Below are 22,710 nucleotides of genomic sequence, written 5' to 3' on the forward strand. Positions count from 1 at the left end.
ACACGTGACACAATCAGACACAGACCTCCTTAATTCCTGATATCATGGAGCGGGTTAAGCGGGGCCGGGGGGGGGGGGGGGGGGGGGGCTAAACCCGCTGTGGGGGCAGGTGCACGTGTAGGAATGTAAATGTAAGACAGGTGCACGTGTAGGAATGTAAATGTAAGACAGGTGCACGTGTAGGAATGTGAATGTAAGACAGGTGCACGTGTAGGAATGTAAATGTAAGACAGGTGCACGTGTAGGAATGTAAATGTAAGGCAGGTGCACGTGTAAGAATGTAAATTTGTAAATGTAAGACAGGTGCACGTGTAGAAATGTAAGACAGGTGAACGTGTAGGAATGTAAATGTTAGACAGGTGCACGTGTAGGAATGTAAATGTAAGACAGGTGCACGTGTAGGAATGTAAATGTAAGACAGGTGCACGTGTAGGAATGTAAATGTAAGACAGGTGCACGTGTAGGAATGTGAATGTAAGACAGGTGCACGTGTAGGAATGTAAATGTAAGACAGGTGCACGTGTAGGAATGTAAATGTAAGGCAGGTGCACGTGTAAGAATGTAAATTTGTAAATGTAAGACAGGTGCACGTGTAGAAATGTAAGACAGGTGAACGTGTAGGAATGTAAATGTTAGACAGGTGCACGTGTAGGAATGTAAATGTAAGGCAGGTGCAGCGCACGTGTAGGAATGTAAATGTAAGACAGGTGCACGTGTAGGAATGTAAATGTAAGACAGGTACACGTGTATAAATGATGCGTTGCAGCAACTCATGACTCTGGAATGTATATAATTCCAAGATTCCTGGCGGAGCTTTAGTCCCGGTATATACAGGGTGGGCCAAAAGTCAGTACCCATACGTTGGCCTTTATAGCTCAGTCACTGAGTGCCCAATTTAAATACTTCCTTCTGATATGACTTAGTACCACCACTGGTTCGAGGAATTTGTCAACTCGAAAAATATTCGCGTTCATTTTTTTCAAATGGAGGTTCATTTTCACATTTATTTGATAGTTTGGATAGTTGGATCAAGCTTAATGTTATTAAATTGTGTTTGGCCATTCGAATTACGTTTGTCCTGAAAGAATTAAAACTGTAGCTTCTCAGATGACCGAGATATGAAGCATAACGAGTTTATTCATTACGTGTGATCAGGTGATTGGATTACCTAATCACGTGATAAGGTGACCCCGTTAACTACCCCGTTAAACATTATGGGAATTGTTAAGAGTGCCCAATTAAGGTGTCGTGTCACGGTGTCACATAATCACCCAGTCAATTTTGTTAACGAGATACAGAAAATGCTTGATAACTTCGTCATTTCTAATCCGTTTTGCCTCATGTTTTTAGATCATATGTAACATTTGATAATCTACCGTCTCTGAAAAAATTAGGCGTTCAGCATGTTCAGAGAAAACAATATAGGTGTTTTAATATTGAATGGGCGTGGTCTAAAATATTCGAATTTTCAAATTTTGACGACGGAATCCTCGAACCAGTAAGTACAGTATGCAATCTGCAAAGCAACAGCTCTCAAATATAAAACACGGCGGAGCTATTAAGGCCAACGTATGGGTACTGACTTTTGGCCCACCCTGTATTATAATTACTTAAACAGCAGGTAACACTGCTGTAAACTCTGGAGTTATCAATAACAGGGTTTATGTTTCTCCAAAACATGAAAAAGGGCAATGTTGCCCCCGCCCCCCCCCCCCCCCCTGTTCCAGAGCACTTACCGTCTTAAACTCAAAACAAAATAACATTTCACATCATGTGTCGTATAACACACAGCTGTATGTGGTGAAGCTTACATCTTAGGATGTGTAGTGTGTACACATGGGATGTATTCTCGCTATTGATCTAGAACTCTAGATCAATAGCGAGAATTGTGGTGTGGTGTTTCGTGGTGTGGTGTGGCGGGGTTTAGTTTGTGATCTACCAATTCTTACCTCATTACAATTTCAGGACCTGCTGGAGACGCGGAAGCAGCTAAAGAATTTATTTTGCGGATGTACTTAGCATTGAATCCAGTTCCAGAAACGGGGGACCCTAAAACAATATACTCTCACTACACGCAAGCCACCGATACGGAAAACATTAGATTCGTCTTCGCGGCCGTAAAAGACACAATTTTACAGTTGAACCTGAAGGAATACAATTTAGTGTGAGGGTATGGGTCTGATAGCCTGGACAGTGTGTTGAGAGGAATAGCCCCGTTTCTCTTGGTGCGCTGCGCTTCAAGTTTCCGGAAGATCTGCCATTTGTCCGACGAGTAGCTCTCCCTCTCTCGACTGTTCGTACTGGAAAGCAGGGTCTCGTGTCGTTTGTTGAGCGCTCAAGGAACGGGAACTGACGAATCCTCTTCCTTTTCGCATCACGTTAGATGCGCACGTTGTGCACACCTGCTGGCGTGCGCACTTAGCTGCGCGTGTTGCGCTCAACTCCCCTTCTCCACTCAACCAGGACGGGTTGAGATCAACCGCGCAGCACGTCACACAAGTACCCCCTCCCCTTGACTCATGATATACTCCAAAAGAAGACTTAGTCAGATGAGTGGCAGCTCAATATAGCCCAGCTATTGTTCAAATTGATAATGTATATAAGATTGGTTGTCGTGTGTGTTTCGAGTTTAAAATTTAAATTAATATTTGCTATATTAAAGGTTTCTCCATTTTAGTACTGCAGGTCCGCCCCGCTAATTTGTTTAGCTTTTGCTCTTCACGCTAGCAAAGGTATGATATGTGGCAGTCCAACCCATGATTTTGGTAACTTCCATAGATATCTGCAAAGTTATATACGTTTTGATGATGATCAATTTTTGCGAAATCTATATACAGCTGTCTGTGCCCAAGAAAGGCTCTTTTAGAACACTAACGGTAATAACACTGTGTTAAAGGCTATGTGTTAAAAGTTCTCATTTTTTCATGAATTTGTATGATCTTGAATGTGAGCCTATTCTCTGCTTGTCGGACAGCTTTAATACTGGGTTTTACAGAATTTTAGAATTTATTTTTATTAATAAAGAAATCAAATTGTGATAGGTTTTATTTTTATCATGCATTCGGATCAAGACGAATCCAAATGTTTGACGTTATGTATTTGATATATGTACCACCCCCAGAAGTGCAGTGTGAACCAGGCGCGGGTCGGCCGGTAGCGCAGCGCTGTAACTGCTCCGCACTGCTCACCTGCCTAACCAGGTCCATGGTTAGCAGCTGACTTGCCTTGCAGTGCAGTGCCTCCCCACCGCCCGACTCTCGCTTCGTAACGTTTCCTTTGGAACCCAGGCCCTTTGGTTCCCATGTTAACTTTACCTAACAACCGGTGATTAACAGATGATTTCAGCTCTAACTTTCTCCACACCGATCTTTCGTAGATTTGCATGGGTAGTGTGCCGCGCGTGAGGCACTGGACGCGAGCTGCCACGTACTTTACAACTCAGAATTAGCGAATTGTTTTACGAGATTTTGGTTTTTAGTGTTTGAGTTATCTGTAGCATTTCGTACCGGTATGTATATGTGTGTGTGTGTTAAGTGTAACCTTAACAACGTTCCTTGCTTTGGTTACCTTGACTACCACCATCTTAACCGGTATGTAATGCTCTTAGTGGTGCTAGCAAGGAATCCAGTCTGTAAAGATATGTTTATAATAATAATATAATTGGTAGACAATTTTTATACTTCTCTGAGAAATTCACTGTTTTCTTTTAGGTTGTTGTCAGAAGTGTTGTGAGACGTTAATGTGTAAATCAAAAGTTAATTAAACGGTTTGTTTTTCATTATTGTTCGGAAGCATTAAACTGGGGGAGAGCTGTTGAGAGTAGGAGATGTTAAAAGTCGGAGATTTTGAGAGTTGGAGATTTTGAGATTGGGAGATGTTAAAAATGGGAGATGTTGAGAGTATGAGATGTTGACAAAGGGAGATGTTGAAAGTGGGAGATGTTAAAAGTGGGAGATGTTAAAAGTGGGAGATGTTAAAAGTGGGAGATGTTGAGAGTGGGAGATGTTAAAAGTGGGAGATGTTGAGAGTGGGAGATGTTGAGAGTGGGAGATGTTGAGAGTGGGAGATGTTGAGAGTGGGAGATGTTGAGAGTGGGAGATGTTGAGATTGTGTGATGTTGAGAGTGGGAGATGTTGAGAGTGGGAGATGTTGAGAGTGGGAGATGTTGAGAGTGGGAGATGTTGAGAGTGGGAGATGTTGAGAGTGGGAGATGTTGATAGTGGGAGATGTTGAGAGTGGGAGATGTTGAGATTGTGTGATGTTGAGAGTGGGAGATGTTGAGAGTGGGAGATGTTGAGAGTGGGAGATGTTGAGAGTGGGAGATGTTGAGAGTGGGAGATGTTGAGAGTGGGAGATGTTGAGATTGTGTGATGTTGAGAGTGGGAGATGTTGAGAGTGGGAGATGTTGAGAGTGGGAGATGTTGAGATTGTGTGATGTTGAGAGTGGGAGATGTTGAGAGTGGGAGATGTTGAGAGTGGGAGATGTTGAGAGTGGGAGATGTTGAGAGTGGGAGATGTTGAGAGTGGGAGATGTTGAGAGTGGGAGATGTTGAGAGTGGGAGATGTCGAGAGTGGGAGATGTCGAGAGTGGGAGATGTTGAGAGTGGGAGATGTTGAGAGTGGGAGATGTTGAGAGTGGGAGATGTTGAGAGTGGGAGATGTTGAGAGTGGGAGATGTTGAGAGTGGGAGATGTTGAGAGTGGGAGATGTTGAGAGTGGGAGATGTTGAGAGTGGGAGATGTTGAGAGTGGGAGATGTTAAAAGTGGGAGATGTTGAGAGTGGGAGATGTTAAAAGTGGGAGATGTTGAGAGTGGGAGATGTTAAAAGTGGGAGATGTTAAAAGTGGGAGATGTTAAAAGTGTGAGATGTTGAGAGTGGGAGATTAGATGTTAAAAGTGGGAGATGTTGAGAGTGGGAGATGTTGAGAGTGGGAGATGTCGAGAGTGGGAGATGTTGAGAGTGGGAGATGTTGAGAGTGGGAGATGTTGAGAGTGGGAGATGTTGAGAGTGGGAGATGTTGAGAGTGGGAGATGTTGAGAGTGGGAGATGTTGAGAGTGGGAGATGTCGAGAGTGGGAGATGTTGAGAGTGGGAGATGTTGAGAGTGGGAGATGTTGAGAGTGGGAGATGTTGAGAGTGGGAGATGTTGAGAGTGGGAGATGTTGAGAGTGGGAGATGTTGAGAGTGGGAGATGTTGAGATTGTGTGATGTTGAGAGTGGGAGATGTTAAAAGTGGGAGATGTTAAAAGTGTGAGATGTTGAGAGTGGGAGATTAGATGTTAAAAGTGGGAGATGTTGAGAGTGGGAGATGTTGAGAGTGGGAGATGTCGAGAGTGGGAGATGTTGAGAGTGGGAGATGTTGAGAGTGGGAGATGTTGAGAGTGGGAGATGTTGAGAGTGGGAGATGTTGAGAGTGGGAGATGTTGAGAGTGGGAGATGTTGAGAGTGGGAGATGTCGAGAGTGGGAGATGTTGAGAGTGGGAGATGTTGAGAGTGGGAGATGTTGAGAGTGGGAGATGTTGAGAGTGGGAGATGTTGAGAGTGGGAGATGTTGAGAGTGGGAGATGTTGAGAGTGGGAGATGTTGAGATTGTGTGATGTTGAGAGTGGGAGATGTTGAGAGTGGGAGATGTTGAGAGTGGGAGATGTTGAGATTGTGTGATGTTGAGAGTGGGAGATGTTGAGAGTGGGAGATGTTGAGAGTGGGAGATGTTGAGAGTGGGAGATGTTGAGAGTGGGAGATGTTGAGAGTGGGAGATGTTGAGAGTGGGAGATGTTGAGAGTGGGAGATGTTGAGAGTGGGAGATGTTGAGAGTGGGAGATGTTGAGAGTGGGAGATGTTGAGAGTGGGAGATGTTGAGAGTGGGAGATGTTGAGAGTGGGAGATGTTGAGAGTGGGAGATGTTGAGAGTGGGAGATGTTGAGAGTGGGAGATGTTGAGAGTGGGAGATGTTGAGAGTGGGAGATGTTGAGAGTGGGAGATGTTGAGAGTGGGAGATGTTGAGAGTGGGAGATGTTGAGAGTGGGAGATGTTGAGAGTGGGAGATGTTGAGAGTGGGAGATGTTAAAGTGGGAGATGTTGAGAGTGGGAGATGTTAAAAGTGGGAGATGTTGAGAGTGGGAGATGTTAAAAGTGGGAGATGTTGAGAGTGGGAGATGTTAAAAGTGTGAGATGTTGAGAGTGGGAGATTAGATGTTAAAAGTGGGAGATGTTGAGAGTGGGAGATGTTGAGAGTGGGAGATGTCGAGAGTGGGAGATGTCGAGAGTGGGAGATGTTGAGAGTGGGAGATGTTGAGAGTGGGAGATGTTGAGAGTGGGAGATGTCGAGAGTGGGAGATGTCGAGAGTGGGAGATGTTGAGAGTGGGAGATGTTGAGAGTGGGAGATGTTGAGAGTGGGAGATGTTGAGAGTGGGAGATGTTGAGAGTGGGAGATGTTGAGAGTGGGAGATGTTGAGAGTGGGAGATGTTGAGAGTGGGAGATGTTGAGAGTGGGAGATGTTGAGAGTGGGAGATGTTGAGAGTGGGAGATGTTGAGAGTGGGAGATGTTGAGAGTGGGAGATGTTGAGAGTGGGAGATGTTGAGAGTGGGAGATGTTGAGAGTGGGAGATGTTGAGAGTGGGAGATGTTGAGAGTGGGAGATGTTGAGAGTGGGAGATGTTGAGAGTGGGAGATGTTGAGAGTGGGAGATGTTGAGAGTGGGAGATGTTGAGAGTGGGAGATGTTGAGATTGTGTGATGTTGAGATTGTGTGATGTTGAGAGTGGGAGATGTTGAGAGTGGGAGATGTTGAGATTGTGAGATGTTGAGAGTGGGAGATGTTGAGAGTGGGAGATGTTGAGAGTGGGAGATGTTGAGAGTGGGAGATGTTGAGAGTGGGAGATGTTGAGAGTGGGAGATGTTGAGATTGTGTGATGTTGAGAGTGGGAGATGTTGAGAGTGGGAGATGTTGAGAGTGGGAGATGTTGAGAGTGGGAGATGTTGAGAGTGGGAGATGTTGAGAGTGGGAGATGTTGAGAGTGGGAGATGTTGAGAGTGGGAGATGTTGAGAGTGGGAGATGTTGAGAGTGGGAGATGTTGAGAGTGGGAGATGTTGAGAGTGGGAGATGTTGAGAGTGGGAGATGTTGAGAGTGGGAGATGTTGAGAGTGGGAGATGTTGAGAGTGGGAGATGTTGAGAGTGGGAGATGTTGAGAGTGGGAGATGTTGAGAGTGGGAGATGTTGAGAGTGGGAGATGTTGAGAGTGGGAGATGTTGAGAGTGGGAGATGTTGAGAGTGGGAGATGTTGAGAGTGGGAGATGTTGAGAGTGGGAGATGTTGAGAGTGGGAGATGTTGAGAGTGGGAGATGTTGAGAGTGGGAGATGTCGAGAGTGGGAGATGTTGAGAGTGGGAGATGTTGAGAGTGGGAGATGTTGAGAGTGGGAGATGTTGAGAGTGGGAGATGTTGAGAGTGGGAGATGTTGAGAGTGGGAGATGTTGAGAGTGGGAGATGTTGAGAGTGGGAGATGTTGAGAGTGGGAGATGTTGAGAGTGGGAGATGTTGAGAGTGGGAGATGTTGAGAGTGGGAGATGTTGAGAGTGGGAGATGTTGAGAGTGGGAGATGTTGAGAGTGGGAGATGTTGAGAGTGGGAGATGTTGAGAGTGGGAGATGTTGAGAGTGGGAGATGTTGAGAGTGGGAGATGTTGAGAGTGGGAGATGTTGAGAGTGGGAGATGTTGAGAGTGGGAGATGTTGAGAGTGGGAGATGTTGAGAGTGGGAGATGTTGAGAGTGGGAGATGTTGAGAGTGGGAGATATTGAGAGTGGGAGATGTTGAGAGTGGGAGATGTTGAGAGTGGGAGATGTTGAGAGTGGGAGATGTTGAGAGTGGGAGATGTTGAGAGTGGGAGATGTTGAGAGTGGGAGATGTTGAGATTGTGTGATGTTGAGAGTGGGAGATGTTGAGAGTGGGAGATGTTGAGAGTGGGAGATGTTGAGATTGTGTGATGTTGAGAGTGGGAGATGTTGAGAGTGGCCTTACTACCGCCCAATTTCCCTGTGGTTTTGGTGTGATTGTATTGACGAACGTTCTACGTTCAGTACAGGCATACAAAATATATACATATAAGTATATACTTAAGTGATCCGATGAATTCAACAAAAACTGATTTCAAATCACTCATGTTTAATACCTTAACAATCATGATAACCTCAAATTATTTATTACACAGCACTTTATTACATATATGTATATAGATATATATATATAGTATGTATAATATATGCCTGTCGTGACAAGCAAGCTGCAGAGTAACACGCCAACCACCATAAGCCCTGGGACAACTCACAAATAACTCCTGAACTACTAGCACAGAATTTTGTCCAATTTTGTTATACCGCCTGCACTGCACTAAGCATTTACTGTGTTGCTTTGCGCGCACTCTGCCTGCGCGTACACCACTTAAACTGTTACATGATGGCCCTTGGATACAACAGTTTGATTAATAGTGCTGCTAAACTTTACAGACTTTCAGTCAGCGCTCGATCTTCATAAATACACCTGACTAGTTGTAACTTCAAACTCACTAACATCAAACTCGAAATGTATTCTGATTTATTACATAATGGGGGGAGGGGGGGGGGGGGGGGGGCAACCATATTAAAGTATATCCCCGGATCAAAATCGGAAAAAATCCTACATTTTAATATACTTTAATATACCTACAATTAGAAGATTTATATTCTTCGTTAAGATTTACATGATGAACTATATTTTTCACTCAGATTCGCAAGATAAGCCTGTTTTAGGACTAGTACATGAATTTCCATCCAGATTGGTCAAAAATTGGCTGAGCTATGAGCTTTAAAAAGTATGCCCATATTTGGGCATACGCTTTTGCCCAAATTCGCTTTTGACCAAATTCGATAAAATTTCAATATTTTTTAATGAGACTAACTCTATGTGAAAGATATAACTCAGTGTTTGTTGAATATAGTGGATACTAAGTAAAAAGACCTCCATGAACAAAATTGGGAAAATTGCACATAATATCTCGGTTCGGAATACTAGCCAAAATGACTTCATTAAAATTGAAATAACTCCATCAGTTTTCAATATTTTTTCAAGAACTTTTTGGAATAGATTAAGAATTGCATTTCAAGCTTATTTTGGGCAACAATTTTTGAAGTAGGCCTCCAAGGAGATAGGGATATTAAAGTATATTGTAGGTATATTAAAGTATATTAAAGTATATCCCCGGGTCAAAATCGGGAAAAATCCTACATTTTAATATACTTTAATATGGTTGCCCCCCCCCCCCCCCCCCCCCCCCCCCCCATAATATCATTAATACTTAGCCATATTCCCTCATTTTTACAATTCCGCTGACATCCTCAGGGGGTTGCTGTTAGGGACATCTGTGAAGGCCGAAGGGGGGGGGGGGGGGGGGGCATCGGCTACAACATCTAATCTGCTTTACGATGAATCTTGGAGATGATTTGTAATCACGTCCATCGAATTGTGCTGGCCTGCCAGACTGTTAATACATACAGAGGTCATGTGTCATTGCTACTGAAACATTCTGGTTTTTTTCCAAACATGTAGACACCTGAAACTTAAACAATTAAACTGAAGTATAAGTTCCGGGGCTGTGTTAGTTCAATCGAGCGAAGTGTAGAAAATAGCGAGTAAATTACAACCAAAACCCAAAGGCATTTTTCTGGAATGCTAGGAAGTTAAATTGTCAACGCGCAACCAGATGGTCATTGGTCACACTCCATGCTGATAGTCGGAACTTGTATGAATCATTTATTCTACTCCGTAATCAAATAATAACGTACTGCTTAAAGGGGACTTTGTGTTTGATACACGTTTCATTTCCCAGATATCTGATCTTATGTCCGGTAATTAAGATCTAAGATATATGCCGGGTAACCTGGATGATGATTAATCACTCGACTGTCACGTGACATTTTTATCTTTCTTTGTTTCTTCTTTATCTTAAAAAATATGCAACCTACTAAAACCAATGGGGTCATTCCTCTCGCATTTGCGAGAGTCGTCCCAAACTCAAAGGTGTAAAAGGAGGTCAGGATTTGTTCCCACCAAGCTCTAACATCGCTATTTGTTGACCATCGGCCTCCACTGAAGGTAAGTATTTAGAGAGTGGAGGCCGACCGTCAGCTTGGGATACAGGGCCAAGTGGGACACTACGTCAACAGTCAAGGCCCGTTTCTACTTGGGCCATGTTGGTTTTGGCAGATACTGTGATAATAAGATATGAAGTGAATGAGTGAAATGAAGTGAGTGAAAAGGGTGTAAGAGAGGAGGAGCTTGTAAGGTAATTTAGGAAAGGAATGAAGCAGGGCATGTACTACAAATAACAGCTAGTAGTACTGTGTACTGTAGAAAGTAACTTAACGGGTGATACTCGTAAAATATCTTTTCCATATATTACTATTAGGACGAGTCCAACTCGGCGCGCGTCCTGGTAGGTTGTAAACCTACAAAAAGTAATAATAACCATTACTGTCACCAAGATGTAATTAGATCGAACGCAGAAATTAGATCGAACGGGTTCGATCTAGGAATTAGATCGAACGCGGCGCGGCTTTCAATGTATTTGTACATGTATCTCGCGCCAGCGTTCGATCTAATTCCTGGGTCGAACCGGTTCGATCTAATTTCTGCGTTCGATCTGATTACATCTTGGTGACAGTTAGGGGTCGTTCACATATTACGTAATCAATATTTTGGCAGATTTTACCCCTCCGTCATCAACCGTAATCAAGACCGACCCCCCCCCCCCTATATTACGTAATCAAGGTTTGACCCCCCCCCCCTTGTAGCGCGATGCGCTACTGTGCCGCGCCGAGCTGAGATGAATTGACATCGTCAATTAACCCACCTCCCCGTTATGTTAATGAACATAATAGCCTGGGGTCCTCAGGTAAGACCGAACCCCCTCCTATATTTGATATTACGTATTACGTGATCAAGATTATTAATTTTATTATTATCTATTACATGTTTATGTTGTAACGCGATGCGTTACTGTGCCGCGCCGAGCTGCCATGAATTGACATCGTCAATTAAATGTTCATGTTACGCCATTTATTTATTAGACATAAGAAGTTATCACAGCGGATTAATGAATGAAATAATTGCAAAGCACTTACTTATACTAAACGAAAATTGGTTTAAAAAGGAAAATTTTGATTATGGATTACATAATTAACAAAAATTACTGAATGATTTTGAGCCAAATTAAAGATCGCAGCTTTTTAATTTTTAATTTTAAAGCTGCGATCTTCAATTTTGAATTTGGCTCAAAATCATACTTTTCAGGATAATATAATTCAAAATCTACGTTGTTCCAAACTGTGCTTCTGGGGAGCTAACTTTAGTTTTACGAGGCGGACATTTTTTTGAAAACCAGAACTTTCTATTTCTTTTACTTCCGAAGTTAGGCCCCTACCGGTACGGTTTTCTTTAACGGGTGATACTCATATATTGGACCGTCGACGAGTCCAACTCGGCGCGCGTCCTGGTAGGTTGTAAACCTACAAGGTTTTCTGGGAATGAAGTCATTTTTGCTAGTATACTGCATGAACCGAGATATGTGCAATTTTGTTGCACCGCGGAATGCGCATAGGATTGGCGTTTTTGGTAGTATTAAACAGGATTAAACATAAATTCATCAATTTTTAAAAATGAAACCGAAAGTCTTTAAACTGCTCGTTGTATTGGTTTTATGTATATCGAGTCGCATGACTTGTGACGAAATACCCAATTAGAGTTAGTACAAGCCAAACACAAGGATATCTCGTGTCACAGATCATATGCACCTGTTGCAGACCTTGGTCGCTATAATTGAGCTCTAAGTGACGTTAAGTGACCGGTGAGCCACACTTCTTGACAAATTTTTTTAGAATAACGACCCAATCATAAGGTAAAAAGTGTAAGCTGTATTTTAAGGGCTAATCTCAGTCCATCTAAGTCGTAAGTTTGGAGGAATAATACGGCTAATTTTGCGATTCTAATTTAAAGTCTTAAACTGCAATACCCTGCTACGCGTCAACTGGGCCCAGGAAACCTTACTGGTAGGGGCCTAACTTTGGAAGTAAAAGAAATAGAAACGTCTGGTTTTCAACAAAATGTTCGCCTTGTAAAAATAACGCGGATTAATGAATGAAATAATTGCAAAGCACTTACTTATACTAAACGAAAATTGGTTTAAAAAGGAAAATTTTGATTATGGATTACATAATTAACAAAAATTACTGAATGATTTTGAGCCAAATTAAAGATCGCAGCTTTTTAATTTTTAATTTTAAAGCTGCGATCTTCAATTTTGAATTTGGCTCAAAATCATACTTTTCAGGATAATATAATTCAAAATCTACGTTGTTCCAAACTGTGCTTCTGGGGAGCTAACTTTAGTTTTACGAGGCGGACATTTTTTTGAAAACCAGAACTTTCTATTTCTTTTACTTCCGAAGTTAGGCCCCTACCGGTACGGTTTTCTTTAACGGGTGATACTCATATATTGGACCGTCGACGAGTCCAACTCGGCGCGCGTCCTGGTAGGTTGTAAACCTACACCTTGTAGTACAAGGTTTTCTGGGAATGAAGTCATTTTTGCTAGTATACTGCTTGAACCGAGATATGTGCAATTTTGTTGCACCGCGGAATGCGCATAGGATTGGCGTTTTTGGTAGTATTAAACAGGATTAAACATAAATTCATCAATGATAGCCCTCTCACGTCTTGACTATACATTGTCATTATTATAGGAAAATAAATATTATGCAAGAATGTAGTATAAAGTATCACCAGGCCGTTACACGTTAACAGTAATAGTAACACTTAGGGGTCGTTCACATATTACGTAATCAATATTTTAGCAATTTTTACCCCCTCCCCCCTTCCGTAATCAACCGTAATCAAGACCCAACACCCCCTCCTGACAGCAATATTACGTAATCATGGCCTGACCCCCCCCCCTTGACTTTTTTCCTAGAAGTAGAAAACACTTTTCTCTACGTTTCATGCTACCCTGATCATGCTATCATGATGAGCCGAAATCGTTGTTATGATATCCGGCCAAGCACCTTCTAAACTACTTACTATTATAGCCGGATATTCGATCAATTTCTAAATTTTATCACTATCAGAGTGAAATTGAGTGGAATTTACCTGGGGACCTCAGGCTATTATGTTCATAATCATAATAGAGATTAGGCGGAATGACAGGCTGAGCGCGGCCCAGTAAAGTGGAATTTGAATTAAAATATTGTCAAATTGTTATTATTCTAGAGGGTAAAAAAGAAAATGTTGATTACGTAATCAACGACCGAAACCCCCCCCCCCGTAATCAACCGTAAGCATTTGTAAACCCCCCTCCCCCCTCGGCTGATTACGTAATATGTGAACGACCCCTTAAGCCATGGATCGGGAAATGTTTTCTTATTCATCATTGTTAATGAGTTAATGGACTTACCCGGCGCGCGCGCGTTTGTCTCACGTCGCGATCCTCATTCCTTATGCAATGTCAGGTAAGGGCTTTTGACATGATATGTGTAAGGAACCTCGAAATTCTCTCTAATTCCGATATTCCTTTTAAAAGATAGTTAAATGATTTAGATTTATAGTTAACACATTTCCATTGAAGATAGTAATGAACAATTCCAGTCATTTTGAGCTTGAATAATTTTATGTTTAAGATAGGTATCGTTAAGTTTAGAAGATCATTGAAATAAGATGTGTATTTAAATTAGAGAAGAGATTACGTTTGATAAACAAAATGAAGCGTTTTGTGTTTAACTAATAGACAATTCGACACGGTTGATGACATTCCATGGAGGTGTACAATCAGAACACCACAGAAGATCACCTGATAGCAGACTGGCCTATCGCAGTTTCAGACGAAGATCTATGAATTGTGAGAATGGATGATTAGCAGAGCATAGCAGAGTTTAAACCGTGATGAGCAATAACGATCTTGATGAACAATTACTGATTTTGATGAACCAGACTGATAGACTCTGGGAAAGTCGGAGGGAGTTAAGAGGGAGAGAGATCGGAGATCCGATGTCTTTCTCGGGTCAGTGCAGTCTTATAAGTTTGTTTCAGAGCAGTGCTTATAACAGAGTCCAGTATGCCGGTTCCATCCGGATACTTTAATCTTTCCAGTCATAAGTATTCCAGTAAGTTCCTTGCCTTGATTTAATGTGAGCCTTTCATATTAGTATTTTGTTTCGTATAAAATAGTTTGACGTGATTTTTATATCTATATTGTTTATAAACACTATAAATAGTGTCTATTCCCGTTTCCAATATCCATTTAAATTCTATACGACACACTGAAGGTTAATTCTATTCAGGTTGCTCTGAACCGACACATCGTGTAGTTTACCGGGCAAGTCTTCCATTCCATAATCTAAAGAACCGTGACTAAGTTTCCGGGTAGAAGTAAGCTAACGACGATAAGATTCCCGATCTCCCTCTCACTTGAAGGACCATTATACGGATTGAAGTTGTTCTTGAGGTAAAATCCTTTTCCATTAGTTTTTTTCATATGAAGTAGGTTTAAGAATATAGTTGGTAATTGTAGTTTCGTGCTCTCAAAATTATATACTTTGTACAAACTTCCGTTTCCGTTCCCAGGTCAATAGACCCGAATCTTCCTACTCAGAACGTGCTGCCTTTGCCGATACCTGCTAGATTAATTGATTCTCCGTCGTCAACCGAGGTAATTAGTTCAGTTATAACGTCCGCATAAAATAAGTAGTTGTCTTAAATAGTAAATTTATTAAGTATTATATTATTGTTTATCGAGTAAGACGTGTGCAGGTTTAAAGTAGATTTCCTGTTGGTTACGTAATAAATTGTTTCTATTGCCATAGTTAAAAGATATTGCTTTCAGACCATTCGTGACAGTCAAACTATTGACGGTGAGACTCAGTCAAAGACGCGTGATATTCCAGCCCTCCTACACTATTTCTAAGAGAGAGACTTATCAAAAGGTGATTGCACCAACATAGACTTAGAGTTCCTTTAAATAGGTTATGAGAAGAATTTCTACCGTTTCAATTAATTAGTATAGTATCAAAAGGTTACTTCCATTGTTATATAACCATTTTTCAATTTAAGAAGGTTTTCTCTCATTAATTATACTACCATTAGTCGTTCTATATTTTGTTCTATATTGTCGTTTCAATTTGTGTTAACCCACCAAAATTGAAAGTCTGAATTATAATCACTAACCGCACTAAATTAAATAAGAAGTAACATGAAACTCTGAATTCTAGCAAAATTATAATTTCCCTAAAACAAAAGTTTTAAGACGCTCAATCGTGGGTTCAGAACCTTCCGAGACGGACTCTCTTGATAAAACCGGGGCCTCCCATGTATAGTTCTAGCCAAGTCAAAAGGAGCTCTAAATAAATAATTTCTTGGAGGAAATAAAGTACTACATATCATGGACATGGGAGAGGTGATTATTACCCGGTGCTAGCAACTAATACCTGTCTAATTTGGTACCGTGGTTAATAACAATATGGTCGTGGGTTCAAGTAAGTAATTTTCGAAAAGAAAACGACACGTGTGACAAATTTAGACGAGTATCATCCATCAAATAAAAATTGTTACGTCTATTTAATTGTTGTCATACGTTGTATTATATGACCCGCCGCGCACGAGTGCGTGGCTCCCCCTGTATCGTAGAAACTCTATAGTGAAGCAACAGTGGGAGTCACCACGTGATACAATTTAATTGGGGGTCGTTCACATATCATGTAATCAGCCGAGGTAAGGGGGAGGGGGGTTTCCAAATGAAATTACGCTAGTGTAATTTTGACACAATAGTTAATTGACGATGTCAATTCACGGCAGCTCGGCGCGGCACAGTAGCGCATCTCGCCGAGCTAGCCGATCTGTCGCTGTGAGAAGCCTCATTGACAATTGAGTGCGCGGCGCGGCACAGTAACGCATCGCGCTACAAACACAATAGCTATGTGTAAAACTAATAATTTAGGTACCACATAACACACCAATGTGCAATGGCAATTATATAAGTATTAACGGGTGATACTCTTAAATTTTTTGTTTCGACCGTCGACGAGTCCAACTCGGTGCGCGTCCTGGTACTGGTAGGTCATAAACCTACAATATAAGTACAAAGTAAAAATCATTTTCTTTGAAAATTAAGAAAATAAAAAGCGGGGAACATCAAAAATCACAATTATACATAGTAACTGTAAACCTTTAAAAAACATACACGGGGTAAATATCAAATATTCATTATTTTGAATTTTCGCTGAATAAATTATCAATATTCTCCGGTATAGATTTGTTTTGATATCGGATATAAGACGATCAAACTAACAAGGAGCGAGTAAATATGATCCAGAGCGTTATATACTTATACGGGGCTTAGTAAAAAGCGGTGAATACACATTGCCGAGAGCTAGTTGTTTCCTGAAGGCTTTGCTTTGTTCAGGTGCTACTCCAGCAATTCTCTCCACAAGTTTAGGCTGAAAATTGGCTTCCCTGAGAATGATCCTGTTTCTATATTTCCAAGTGATGAGACACAACAAGGTTGCTCCGATCAAAATGGAGAGAAGGGCTAGCAGGGTTATTTGGTATCCTAACATATTCCCTCCTACTTAGCATCCTGTTAACACTGGACTTACCAATTTGTAAAGGAGTCTGGACGTTTTTAGTATCGATCAATCTGTCACTCTTACTTTTAAAATGGGGTGCGATAATTGGAATCGTTGTTGGAGAGAGGATTTCTTAAACCCTTTTGTAGTTCATTATTCTGTGGGCATGAAATATAATCAATTTACAATTCACTACTACAAATACATTGATAACGAAGATAACTGGTCTACCGTCTATTACAATCGTCATGATATAGGTTTAAAACGAAAAACATCAAACTAAGTAGCAGAATTAGTTTCAAAATTTTGACGGGGCCGGGAATTCAAAATGTAATTCCAAACAAACACATTCAGTAAGGACAGTAATAAAAACAAAAATTGTTGAGCAACATTTAAATTTACAATCTGATTTGGACGTGCACTGTTGACTTTTTGATTTGGACGTGCACTGTTGACTATCTGATTTGGACGTGCACTGTTGACCATTTGATTTAGACGTGCACTGTTGACTATTTGATTTGGACGTGCACTGTTGACTATTTGATTTGGACGTGCACTGTTGAATATTTGATTTGGACGTGCACTGTTGACTATTTGATTTAGACGTGCACTGTTGACTATTTGATTTAGACGTGCACTACTGTCTATTTGATTTAGACGTGCACTATTGACTATTCGATTTAGACGTGCACTGTTGACTATTTGATTTAGACGTGCACTGTTGACTATTTGATTTAGACGTGCACTGTTGATTATCTGATTTGGACGTGCACTGTTGATTATCTGATTTGGACGTGCACTGTTGACTATTTGATTTAGACGTGCACTGTTGACTATTTGATTTAGACGTGCACTGTTGATTATCTGATTTGGACGTGCACTGTTGACTATTTGATTTGGACGTGCACTGTTGATTATTTGATTTAGACGTGCACTGTTGACTATTTGATTTAGACGTGCACTGTTGATTATTTGATTTAGACGTGCACTACTGACTATTTGATTTGAACGTGCACTACTGACTATTTGATTTGGACGTGCACTGTTGACTATTTGATTTGGACGTGCACTGTTGACTATTTTATTTGGACGTGCACTGTTGACTATTTGATTTGGACGTGCACTGTTGATTATTTGATTTAGACGTGCACTGTTGACTATTTGATTTGGACGTGCACTGTTGACTTTTTGATTTGGACGTGCACTGTTGACTATCTGATTTGGACGTGCACTGTTGACTATTTGATTTAGACGTGCACTGTTGATTATTTGATTTAGACGTGCACTGTTGACTATTTGATTTAGACGTGCACTGTTGATTATCTGATTTGGACGTGCACTGTTGACTATTTGATTTAGACGTGCACTGTTGATTATTTGATTTGGACGTGCACTGTTGACTATCTGATTTGGACGTGCACTGTTGACTATTTGATTTGGACGTGCATTGTTGACTATTTGATTTGGACGTGCACTGTTGATTATTTGATTTAGACGTGCACTGTTGACCATTTGATTTAGACGTGCACTGTTGATTATCTGATTTGGACGTGCACTGTTGACTATCTGATTTGGACGTGCACTGTTGACTATCTGATTTGGACGTGCACTGTTGACTATCTGATTTAGACGTGCACTGTTGACTATTTGATTTGGACGTGCACTGTTGACTATTTGAGTTAGACGTGCACTGTTGATTATTTGATTTAGACGTGCACTGTTGACTATCTGATTTGGACGTGCACTGTTGACTATTTGATTTGGACGTGCATTGTTGACTATTTGATTTGGACGTGCACTGTTGATTATTTGATTTAGACGTGCACTGTTGACCATTTGATTTAGACGTGCACTGTTGATTATCTGATTTGGACGTGCACTGTTGACTATCTGATTTGGACGTGCACTGTTGACTATCTGATTTGGACGTGCACTGTTGACTATCTGATTTAGACGTGCACTGTTGACTATTTGATTTGGACGTGCACTGTTGACTATTTGAGTTAGACGTGCACTGTTGATTATTTGATTTAGACCGAGACGTGCACTGTTGACTATTTGATTTAGACGTGCACTGTTGACTGTTTGATTTGGACGTGCATTGTTGACTATCTAATTTAGACGTGCACTGTTGACTATTTGATTTGGACGTGCACTGTTGACTATCTGATTTGGACGTGCACTGTTGACTATTTGATTTGGACGTGCACTGTTGATTATTTGATTTAGACGTGCACTGTTGACTATTTGATTTAGACGTGCACTGTTGATTATTTGATTTGGACGTGCACTGTTGACTATCTGATTTGGACGTGCACTGTTGACTATTTGATTTGGACGTGCATTGTTGACTATTTGATTTGGACGTGCACTGTTGATTATTTGATTTGGACGTGCACTGTTGACTATCTGATTTGGACGTGCACTGTTGACTATCTGATTTGGACGTGCACTGTTGATTATTTGATTTGGACGTGCACTGTTGACTATCTGATTTGGACGTGCACTGTTGAATATTTGATTTGGACGTGCACTGTTGACTATTTGATTTGGACGTGCACTGTTGATTATTTGATTTAGACGTGCACTGTTGACTATTTGATTTAGACGTGCACTGTTGATTATTTGATTTGGACGTGCACTGTTGACTATCTGATTTGGACGTGCACTGTTGACTATTTGATTTGGACGTGCATTGTTGACTATTTGATTTGGACGTGCACTGTTGATTATTTGATTTGGACGTGCACTGTTGACTATCTGATTTGGACGTGCACTGTTGACTATTTGATTTAGACCGAGACGTGCACTGTTGACTATTTGATTTAGATTTGCACTGTTGACTATTTGATTTAGACGTGCACTGTTGACTATCTGATTTGGACGTGCACTGTTGACTATCTGATTTGGACGTGCACTGTTGACTATTTGATTTAGATTTGCACTGTTGACTATTTGATTTAGATTTGCACTGTTGACTATTTGATTTAGACGAGCACTACTGTCTATTTGATTTGGACGTGCACTGTTGACTATCTGATTTGGACGTGCACTGTTGACTATTTGATTTAGACGTGCACTGTTGACTATTTGATTTAGATTTGCACTGTTGACTATTTGATTTAGACGAGCACTACTGTCTATTTGATTTGGACGTGCACTGTTGACTATCTGATTTGGACGTGCACTGTTGACTATCTGATTTGAACGTGCACTGTTGACTATCTGATTTGGACGTGCACTGTTGATTATTTGATTTAGACGTGCACTACTGACTATTTGATTTGAACGTGCACTACTGACTATTTGATTAAGACGTGCACTGTTGACTATCTGATTTGACTATTTGATTTGGACGTGCACTGTTGATTATTTGATTTAGACGTGCACTGTTGACTATTTGATTTGGACGTGCACTGTTGACTATTTGATTTGGACGTGCACTGTTGATTATTTGATTTAGACGTGCACTGTTGACTATTTGATTTGGACGTGCACTGTTGACTATTTGATTTGGACGTGCACTGTTGACTATCTGATTTGGACGTGCACTGTTGACTATCTGATTTAGACGTGCACTGTTGACTATTTGATCAGGACGTGCACTGTTGACTATTTGATTTGGACGTGCACTGTTGACTATTTGATTTAGACGTGCACTGTTGACTATCTGATTTAGACGTGCACTGTTGAATATTTGATTTGGACGTGCACTGTTGACTATTTGATTTAGACGTGCACTGTTGATTATTTGATTTAGACGTGCACTGTTGACTATTTGATTTAGACGTGCACTGTTGACTATTTGATTTAGACGTGCACTGTTGATTATTTGATTTAGACGTGCACTGTTGACTATTTGATTTAGACGTGCACTGTTGACTATTTGATTTAGACGTGCACTGTTGAATATTTGATTTGGACGTGCACTGTTGACTATTTGATTTAGACGTGCACTGTTGACTATTTGATTTAGACGTGCACTGTTGATTATTTGATTTAGACGTGCACTGTTGATTATTTGATTTAGACGTGCACTGTTGACTATTTGATTTAGACGTGCACTGTTGACTATTTGATTTAGACGTGCACTGTTGACTATTTGATTTAGACGTGCACTGTTGACTATTTGATTTAGACGTGCACTGTTGACTATTTGATTTAGACGTGCACTGTTGAATATTTGATTTGGACGTGCACTGTTGACTATTTGATTTAGACGTGCACTGTTGATTATTTGATTTAGACGTGCACTGTTGACTATTTGTTTTGGACGTGCACTGTTGACTATTTGATTTGGACGTGCACTGTTGACTATTTGATTTGGACGTGCACTGTTGACTATTTGATTTGGACGTGCACTGTTGACTATCTGATTTGGACGTGCACTGTTGACTATTTGATTTGGACGTGCACTGTTGACTATTTGATTTGGACGTGCACTGTTGACTATTTGATTAAGACGTGCACTGTTGACTATTTGATTTGGACGTGCACTGTTGACTATTTGATTTGGACGTGCACTGTTGACTATTTGATTTGGACGTGCACTGTTGACTATTTGATTTGGACGTGCACTGTTGACTATTTGATTTGGACGTGCACTGTTGACTATTTTATTTGGACGTGCACTGTTGACTATTTTATTTGGACGTGCACTGTTGACTATTTGATTTGGACGTGCACTGTTGATTATTTGATTTAGACGTGCACTGTTGATTATCTGATTTGGACGTGCACTGTTGACTATTTGATTTGGACGTGCACTGTTGAATATTTGATTTGGACGTGCACTGTTGACTATTTGATTTGGACGTGCACTGTTGACTATTTGATTTGGACGTGCACTGTTGACTATCTGATTTAGACGTGCACTGTTGACTGTTTTAATCGACTGAAGATAATTACAAAATATTAAAGGTACATAAAATTGACGAAACTAATTCTAGATTTGGAGGCGTTTCACAAACACAAAAAAGAAAGAAATTGAAAACCAAAAGGAGGCTTTATAGTACTATACTGTGTGAGTAGTACAACCTCCTAATGCGACAACAAGCAAGCAGGCACCAGGAAGCGTGCTGTATATAAAATGTAGAGTAATTAGACCACACGGAGGAAGATGTGCCTATTTGGGTATAATCTGGCTCGATATATATACATTATACATATATAGAGCATGTATAATGTATATACTGCAGCATGAGCAGGCAGTATATGAAACAGGAGGGACGTCTTCTTAGAACGCGAGGAGAGTTAGGACTTCTCGAACTACATTAAATCGATTGCTTCTGTAACGTCCTCATTCAATGTAGTAATTAGCTTAAAACTACAGCAGGTCCAAGTTGGTCGATGATTCAGTATTACTATTGGATGCGCACGCAACGTCCGCTCAAAGTTTGTACGTGCGAAAGGTGAACATTTTATGATTTCGATTAGATTCTGCTTTCCCACAGGCACAATTACAGTTAAATGACATGTATAATTAATGTAATACCAACTTGAATGAGTATAAAGTGAAATATTCCTAGTCAGTGATCGAGAAGAGTGCTGACTTTAAGTCAAACGCAAGTAATTTGGTCATACATCAGTATTCCGACGGCAGTACGGCGGTAGTACGGCGGCAGTACGGCGGCAGCACGGCGGCAGTACGGCGGCAGCACGGCGGCAGTACGGCGGCAGCACGGCGGCAGCACGGCGGCAGTACGGCGGCAGTACGGCGGCAGCACGGCGGCAGCACGGCGGCAGTACGGCGGCAGTACGGCGGCAGTCCCGCGGCAGTGCCACGGCAGTATAGTGACAACACTTATATCAGACTTTTGATCCAATTATTTCATGAGTTTGATGATTAGTTCACATTGATTTGTCAATTAAAAACATATTTCGAGAAATCAATAAGTTGTAAGTAAGTTCATACAATATCATTATAACTTTAAATCAGTAACTGTCACCCTGCAGCAATAAAATAATTTACATTTAGAGAATCTTTCCAGCAGCAATTGCGAGTCGTTTCTTCTCCAGAAAGTCACTCTGCTTGAGGATAGCCCCACATCGGTCAGAGAGAATCTGC

At 41.0% G+C, this 22,710-nt stretch overlaps 2 protein-coding genes and 1 long non-coding RNA gene across 3 annotated transcripts in view; 2 read left to right on the plus strand and 1 right to left on the minus strand.

Moving 5' to 3' along the window:
* LOC134811786 (guanine nucleotide-binding protein G(q) subunit alpha-like) overlaps positions 1-3,764 on the plus strand; it is a 17,176-nt gene extending 13,412 nt beyond the window's left edge. The window contains exon 7 of the mRNA XM_063818851.1: positions 1,966-3,764. Coding sequence (XP_063674921.1) covers positions 1,966-2,168 — 203 coding nt within the window. The 3' untranslated portion in view covers positions 2,169-3,764. The remainder of the gene's footprint in view (positions 1-1,965) is intronic.
* A 10,396-nt stretch (positions 3,765-14,160) lies between these two features.
* On the plus strand, positions 14,161-14,861 carry LOC134811680 (uncharacterized). The gene is made up of 3 exons (XR_010159839.1): positions 14,161-14,186; positions 14,364-14,527; positions 14,647-14,861. It is a non-coding gene; the product is annotated as an uncharacterized LOC134811680 (long non-coding RNA).
* A 3,944-nt stretch (positions 14,862-18,805) lies between these two features.
* On the minus strand, positions 18,806-22,228 carry LOC134810962 (uncharacterized). The gene is made up of 4 exons (XM_063817656.1): positions 22,208-22,228; positions 20,574-20,626; positions 18,935-18,994; positions 18,806-18,809 (listed from the first exon to the last, which is right to left on the minus strand). Exons 1-4 carry the CDS (start codon positions 22,226-22,228, stop codon positions 18,806-18,808), a joined length of 138 nt encoding a protein of 45 aa, XP_063673726.1.
* Between the last annotated feature and the right edge of the window lie 482 nt (positions 22,229-22,710).

This window comes from Bolinopsis microptera, chromosome 2 (genome assembly GCF_026151205.1).
Source record: "Bolinopsis microptera isolate Bmic1 chromosome 2, MBARI_Bmic_1.0, whole genome shotgun sequence".
Taxonomy (NCBI): domain Eukaryota; kingdom Metazoa; phylum Ctenophora; class Tentaculata; order Lobata; family Bolinopsidae; genus Bolinopsis; species Bolinopsis microptera.

Excerpts from the sequence above, each read along its gene's own strand:
- LOC134810962 (XM_063817656.1), bottom strand. The coding sequence starts at position 22,228 with ATGTATGACCAAATTACTTGC. Across the intron at positions 20,627-22,207 it reads TGTATGACCAAATTACTTGC|TGCACGTCTAAATCAAATAG; the intron begins GTTTGACTTAAA and ends AATAATCAACAG. Across the intron at positions 18,995-20,573 it reads TCTAAATCAAATAGTCAACA|TCAACAATGCACGTCCAAAT; the intron begins GTGCACGTCCAA and ends CAAATCAAATAG.